Consider the following 7,388-nt stretch of genomic DNA (forward strand, 5'->3'; position numbering starts at 1 on the left):
GGGGCCCAAGCACTTGGGCTACCCTCTGCTGCTTTCCCAGGCCACTAACAGGAAGCTGGGTCAGAAGTGGAGCAGTGGGGACTCGAACCGGTGCCCCTGTGGGATGCCGGCATCATGGGCCGCAACTTGGCCTGCTGTACAATGCCAGCCTTGTGATTTGTCAACCCTTTTGAGCCACGCTGGTTCAGTCCTCTTTATTGGGGGAATAGAATGTTTCTCCTATTTTGTGGTCTGTCCTCTATGTCGGTCACAAAGGAACCTCATAGTCAAGGGGAGACCACAGGCCATTTGTTTCTGCTCCAGAACCCTGTGGGGGGGGGGGGGTGCTGAGCAGTTCTGGCCACTCCCTGTACCTGGTCAGGGAAGAGAGCAGATGGGGCTCCCCCTGGGGAGGCCGTGTAGGGGTGACCCTCACTGCTGTGGGCAGCCACTGGCAGTGTCTCCGAGCTGCAGGCTGAGCAGAGCCCTTGTCCAGCGCCCTTGTCCGAGGTGCTGTCACAGCCGCTCTGTAATCGGGGTCCGCGGGTTCCCCTGGCTGTGAGTTGAGGCTGCCATGGGGGGAGGTGGCCTGGCAGCCCTTGGGGTCCCAGCTGCCAGGGGCTGGCAGCTGTTGGGCACGAAGAAGCCCAGAAACCTGGGCCATCTCCAGCTCCGACTTGGCCGACTGCTATGGCCCTCAGGCTGCGTAGTCAGGCCAGGGTGACCTGACCCGCAGGGCCCGTGACCGTCGTGTGGGACTCTGGGCCGTCCCCTCCTAGGCCTTCACGGACAGCACTGTTTGCTGGCCAGGAACGCAGACGTGGGGCCAGGCTGCCTGGCCTTGGATCCCAGCCTTGACCCGGGCACGTCCCTTTCTGGAACCACCTGGGGCGGGGGCAGGGGAGGGCACGTGCTGGCACTGCGCTGGCACCCGTGGACCCCAGACCCACACACACTGCTGGCGCTGCTTGTCTGGGCAGGGCAGCGTGTGTGGCCTGGTGAGCAAGGGCAGGGGCGGTCATCTCCAGCCTCTTGACCCTGGCACGGTATTTAGACTGTGTCCATCAGTTTCCTCCTCTGTGAAATGGGGGTGATGACAGTGGCACCTCTGTGATCAGTAAGTCACCAGCAGGCAATGGCAGGGGCTCTCCAAGGTGCCTGGCTCCGAGTGAGGACTCTGACTTCGCTCTCTGTTTCTGCTTAGAAATCAGATTATTGGGTTATTCGTCGTCGTAAGACAAATGTGCACCACTGATGAGCTTGCTCTTGGCCTGGGTCTCGGCTGTGTCAGCCCAAGCCGTGCTGACCTGAAATTCTTTCTGTGTCCCCAGCCGAGCCTCTGCCGCTCATGGATCTCTGCCGGCGCTCGGTGCGCCTGGCCCTGGGCAAGGAGCGCCTGAGTGCCATCCCCACGCTGCCGCTGCCTGCCTCCCTCAAGGCCTACCTCCTCTACCAGTGACAGACTCTGTGCCCTGGGACCACCACCTCCACAGCCACCTGGCGCCAACTCACTGAGCCGCCGCCGCCGGGGCCACCGTGCCTGCGCCTGGGACCACTGACCGCAGCCCCAGGCAGAAGTCCCTGCCCTTCTCTCCATCCTCCCTGGCTGCCTCTGCCGGCCCAGGACCGATTGTGACCCAGGCTCCTCCCCCCTGCCCGACACTGCCAGGAGGCGGGGTCCCTGCATGTGAGAAAGAAACAGAATAAATTCCTACGCAAGCCGTGCGTGGCACTCCAGTCTGCTGCCGGGTGGGGCATGGGGCTCCCCACACCCTCAGGGACAGGCTGCCACCCGGGGGGTCCCAGGGTGATGGGAGATGCCCCGGCTTGGAAAACAGGTGCCAGGGGGTGCTCAGAGGTGCTCAGATAAGGGCCAGGACCGGGTCGTGCAGGGGAAGCTCAGGACGTCCGAAACGCACCCTGGACACCCAGGCAGAAGCCACAGTGGAAACTTCCACGGCCAAGTCAGCCTCCACGCTGGCTGCGGTGCCCTGGGCCCTGTATTTATTCTTGCAACAGTAACAGAAGTCAGTTATTTATTTCACGTAGACAGGAACCCGTGCTTTGGTAGCCTCGCCCTGGCATCTTCTGTTGCTTTTCTGCAGTGTGCCCCCGCCTTGGGATGTGTGTGCCTCCCCTGTCCTCCTGGGCCACCCCTGGGTGAGTGTGCGTGTGTGCGGCTCCCCGAGCGGCCCCTCAGGGAGAATTCGCCTCCTGTGCAATATGAGAGACCCCGAGAGGCCGTGGGAGAGGGCCGGGCACTTCCCCGGGGCTCCGGGCAGCCCCTTGAGCACCGGCGTCAGACGGTTTTACACATGGCTGTACTTGGATTTGGCATTTGCTTCGCTGGCTGAGATTTCCCAAGTGCATTCTCAGATGCTCTGGGTGTGTGTCCCCAGGGACTCCCAGAGAGAAGAAGGGAGGTGAGAGGGTCCCCGGCCCAAGAAGCCAGAGGCAGGGGGAGACCATGGGAGCCAGCCCCCATCTCTGCCCGGTACCCCCGCCTCGGCTCCAGGCCTGCATGGAGCAGCCCAACTCCATCACGATCCTGGCGGAGCCCGTGGAGGGGTGCTGGGGGCCGGCAGGGGCGTGGAGATTGCCGGTCCACCTGCTCCCCGCGGAGCGCACCCAGCCCCCACCGCCACACTCTGCATTTCTTCTCTCGGTTCATTTCTGCATAGGTACAATAGAGAACTTTATTTGTTTAAATGTTTAATATATATACATATATATATATATATTTGTCTGTAAAGAATTATGTTTTAAACAGCTGCTGTAGGTCACCTTTTTAAAAAATAAAAAATCTTCCAGTGAAGTATATTTTTTAAAGCACAAACGTGGTGCCAAAACCGGGTGAGGAATGTCAGTGACCCCTCGTTATCTGAAGGGGGTTCTTTCCAGAGCAGGAGCTTGACCTTGCCTGTAAGATTTGGAAAGATCGTCCTGGCTTCCATTCCAGGATGGCTCATGCGTCCACAAGTGTGGGCAGGCAGAGAGAGTGCCACTTGCACAGATCACAGCCTCTGGCCCCCAGGGGCACCAGATAAATCGCTGGGCTCTCTCTGCACCGCCCACCCCGACCAAGGAAGCCCCCAACCCCACCTCCTTTCCTATCAGCCCAGAGCCTTGTGGCTTGTACAGTTCTATCCTATGATGGTTGGTAATAGGCAATAACCTAATAAAGGAACGTTTGTTAAAACAGAAAACCACTGTCGAGTCTCTCCTCTGTGTCTTGGGGGGAGGGGGTGGCCAGTACCTCCTGGGTCCAGCCAGCTCCGGTTTCCCGCAGGTTAAGGGGTGACTCCCTGCCACCCCTTGGCAGAGGGTGGGATGCGAGTGGAGCGCCAGCGGGAGGAGGGGAGTCTTGCTTGGTGGGGTGAGGGGGCGTGGTCCTCGATGGCCCCCATCCCGTGTCCGAGGTTGGTGACACTGGCTGACCCAACAGGAGGGGAGCCTGCAGGTTAGTGAGCGCCTCTGTGTGTTGGCAGCGCTGCAAAGCGTGCGCTGACCGCGGGCGTTTTAGGCGCAGAGTGAGCCAGCCTGGGCGTCCTGAGTCCCGGCTCGGCCCTTGTCTCTGTGTCCTCACTGGCCAGGGCTCAGGGACACTTGGTGACTTTGCTGAGAGAACCTGTTCTGGCCGCCGTTGAGGTGGGGGTTCCCTGCAGAACGCCTGGCTGGGTGACGGACCAGTGAGTGACCGATATACAGGAGTTTAACGCAGTCGATAGGCGACCGGTTCCCAATCAGCAAGAGCTCCTGCTCCGCGTGGGGGTTTTCCATCCTGCAGGGGCGGCTGGATCTGGGGGTGCCCAGCCTGTGGCCCCAAGAGCTCTGGGACCAAACTCCCACGTCCCTTTTCTCTCAGAGCCCCCGCCAGCGCCTTAGGCTCCCGTGACCAACACGACCCGCGTGGTGTGTGTGAGAAGGCACATCCCAGGGCCCTGCCGAAAACGTACGCGACCCACGTTCTCCGGAATCTGCATTTCCCCAGGTGACCACGGTGGCCGCGTCAGCCCCCTCCCTGGCAAAGCTGCTGGGTGGAGAGAAATGATCCCAGTGCACTGCTGGTGTGGCCCAGCAGCGGGCCCAGGAGCTCCCGCATCAGACCTGAGTTCCACACTGGCCTTGTGGACGGGCCTCTAGCGGGGCAGTCCCTGCACTGCTGCCTCCTGGGCGGGTAGCACTGGGGGGACAAAGTCTCAGCACGGGGCCTGGCTTCTCAGCAAGCGCGCATGCTAATGCTGCAAACAGCAGCTCCCGCGTTGGGATTTCTGTCTTGGAGTTTGGACCAGACACTCCTATACCAACATCCTGATACATCCTTCCTTCCCATGGAAGGTCTGCAAAGACCAAGGTGGGTTTGGGGGAAAGGGACCCTTAGGTACCTGCCCTGGGTGTGGTTGTAGGAGAGAGGCGGCCTGAAACTATTCTCAGGTTGCAGTTCACGCCTGGGGCGCAGTTGAAACTGGCTTCCTTGGCAAAGGGTGGCAGGGGAGGAGTGGGGCCGGGCGTTGGGGGCAGGGACACGGGGGGGGGGGGGGGACTTTGTGCCGCTGGAAGGCTTCTGGGGGAGCCGAGTTTGTGCTGAGGGCGTGGTGTTAGTGAAACCATCTGTGTAGACTGGGCCCATGTGGTTGTGGTTAATCCCCTGCCTTGGAGCAGGTAGCAGCCCTCGGGGCTTAGCCATAGATGGGGAGCATCCTCCCGGTCCCCCCACCCCGCCCTCCCTCCAGCTCCTCGGCAGGAGGAATGTGGACTCCACTGAACCATAGACTAGGCGGGGGGAGCTGGGGAGGGGGCCGAAGACAGAGCAATTAGTTCATGCTCCAGTCCAGACACCCAAACATGGTTGGACTCCAGCTGCAAGGAATATTTGAAATAAATGAGCTGCCCGGGGCCGGGAGTTTGCTGTGTTTGCTGCTCGGGGCCATGGCAACCAGGCAGGAAACCATGAGCTGCGGACACAACACATGATGTCCTGGCCGGGCCTGCCCCGGGAAAGCCGCTCGCGGCGCTTCTAGGGTTTCTGGGGACCCGGCTGCTGGCAGCGGGACGCGGGACGCGGCCTGGCCATCCCAGGGCACTCGGGCCTCGGTGTCATCTCCTGGGCTCTGATACCTTTTTTCTTTTTTGTAAGAGAAGAGAAATATGGACTCCCGTCACTGCCCGTCTGATAACGATTTTCCTGGGCAGAGAGGGGGAGAGAAAGCCCAGGCAGGGGGCAGCTGGCTGGGCGGACAGCAGCACTGACCTCTGGCCTGGCCCTGGCCCAGTGCTCGTGCCCAGGGGCAGCCTCTTCCTGGGCGGTGTCCCGATGGATGTGCGTGTAAGTGACAGATCTAACAGGGATCGTGGCCTGAAATTCACCGAAGCCTCCTGTGTCTAACCCCCCCCCCCCGGGAATTTAGGGAGACAACAAACCCCAGTAAGGGCGAGGAGCCTGGGATCCGCATCTTAGGGCACCCGGGTGACTGGTGACCCCGTGGGGTCCCGGAGTGCTCTGCCATTCCACAGTCCTGCAGCGGCCGGGACCTGGAGATGTTGGAGACCAGTGGTGCCAAGGACCCACAGGCACATGGGCGCGGCCTGCCTGGCGCCACCTGCTCGGCGCTCCAGAGCACAAGGTCACATGGCAATGCCAGCTTCCCCTCCCCCATCACGAGAGGGCTCGTCTCAGAATGGACAGAGCAGGCCCAAGGTGGGGACATCCTGGAGTAGAAGCTGAGAACCCCCGGGCTGGGGCTCTGCCTCAGGCCCTCGGAGACACATCTGGGTCTGCAGACCACTCTCCACTGAGACCCTCCCAACGGGGCCGTCCATCCAGAGCCGCCCATGGGGTCCCTAGGCCCTCAGCACTGTGCAGGACCAAGCGTGCCCACCCAGCGCCCGGCCCTGCCCAGCTCCTACCTCCCCTTTGCACAGCCCTGGGAGCCCACTCCCCTCCCATCTATAACCTGGGCCCCACCCCCCTAGTTTGATAGTCAAACACCCCCTTTCTTTCCAGCGACTCCTGTTAAGCACAGGGCTGCTGGGGTTTCGGACACCCACAGAGGGACCAAATTCCAGCCTGGGAGCAAAGCAGCTTCCGCGGGCTGGGGCCATGTGGCAGGCGAAGGCTGGGGGTTTATGCCAGTCCCTGTTTGCTGTCGGGATGATAACTCGAAGCTCAGGAGCTTTGCTGTCCCCTCCTGTGAAGTGGGAACAGCACTTGACTCCCCCCGTCCCGCCCCAGGGGCCTCTGAGACCCTCGCACTGCGGGACCTCCGCACGGCTGGTTCCCTCCCTCCCTGAGGTGACATTCACCCACATCAGAGTCAGCATTTTAGAGCGTACCCTTCCATGGCCTGTGGGACATCCACTACGGTGTGCAGCCGTCACCTCTCTGGTTCCCAAATATTCTCATTGTCCCCTGAAAGGGCCCCTGTAGCCACTAAGTGGTCCCCATGTCCCCTCCTCCCGGCCCCTGGCAGTATCTCCTGGGATCAGCGTGGTCTTCCCACATGGCTTATTTCACTTCCGATTGGCGCTTTTTTTTTTTAAGATTTATTTATTTATTTAAAAGTCAGAGTTAACACAGAGAGAAGGAGAAGCAGAGAGAGAGAGAGAGAGGTCTTCCATCCACTGGTTCACTCCCCAATTGGCCGCAATGGCCAGAGCTGCGCCAATCCAAAGCCAGAAGCCAGGAGCTTCTTCTGGGTCTCCACAGTGGGTGCAGGGGCCCAAGGACTTGGGCCATCTTCCACTGCTTTCCCAGGCCACAGCAGAGAGCTAGATCGGAAGTGGAGCAGCTGGAACTGGAACCGGTGCCCATATGGGATGCCAGCACTGCAGGCAGCAGCTTTACCCGCCACACAACAGCGCCGGCCCCCCCATTGGCCTTTTAAGTAGCTCTGCCCCGCCACCCCTCCCCTTACGCCCCTGGGGTCAAGTGAGGAGCTCTCGCGCAGGGTGGTCGGAAGGGTTGGTGAGTTCAGGTCCGCTGGGTGCTCAGGACGTGCTCTGGCCCAGCCCAGCCCCGGCACCCAGAGATCTTTGCTTGTGCCCTGAAGTCGGCCACACGGCCCTCTCCTTGGAGGGCACCTCACAGGGCAACAGCCTGGGGCCCCTGGACAGAACAAGATCCGCATTTCTGAGAACCGGTTTGTGAGCACAGCCAGGCAGAGCAGGTGGTCAGGGTCCCCGAGGCCTTTCTCAGCCTCTCTGGGCCCCGGTGCCGCGTGCTGTTCATTTCCTGGGGCTGCTGTGACACCGTGCATGGGGTGGCTCCAGACACCGCACAGTTATTCTCGGCTCCGGAGGCCAGAAGTCCCAAGTCAGGGTGTGGGCAGGTAGGCGGGGCTGCCTCCCCCTCGGGGGTCTCCCTGAGGCTCCTCCCCTGTCTCGTCCAGCTCTGGGTGGCTCCAGGTGTC

At 61.3% G+C, this 7,388-nt stretch overlaps 1 protein-coding gene across 3 annotated transcripts in view; it reads left to right on the forward strand.

The window, feature by feature from the left end:
* Nucleotides 1-3,185, forward strand: part of SPSB1 (splA/ryanodine receptor domain and SOCS box containing 1) — a 59,501-nt gene extending 56,316 nt beyond the window's left edge. For all 3 annotated transcript variants that reach the window (XM_062190384.1, XM_062190386.1, XM_062190385.1), the window contains exon 3: nucleotides 1,311-3,185. In XM_062190384.1, the coding sequence (XP_062046368.1) occupies nucleotides 1,311-1,438 (128 nt within the window). In that variant the 3' untranslated portion in view covers nucleotides 1,439-3,185. The remainder of the gene's footprint in view (nucleotides 1-1,310) is intronic.
* The last annotated feature ends 4,203 nt before the right edge of the window (nucleotides 3,186-7,388 follow it).

This window comes from Lepus europaeus, chromosome 5 (assembly GCF_033115175.1).
Source record: "Lepus europaeus isolate LE1 chromosome 5, mLepTim1.pri, whole genome shotgun sequence".
Taxonomy (NCBI): Eukaryota; Metazoa; Chordata; class Mammalia; order Lagomorpha; family Leporidae; genus Lepus; species Lepus europaeus.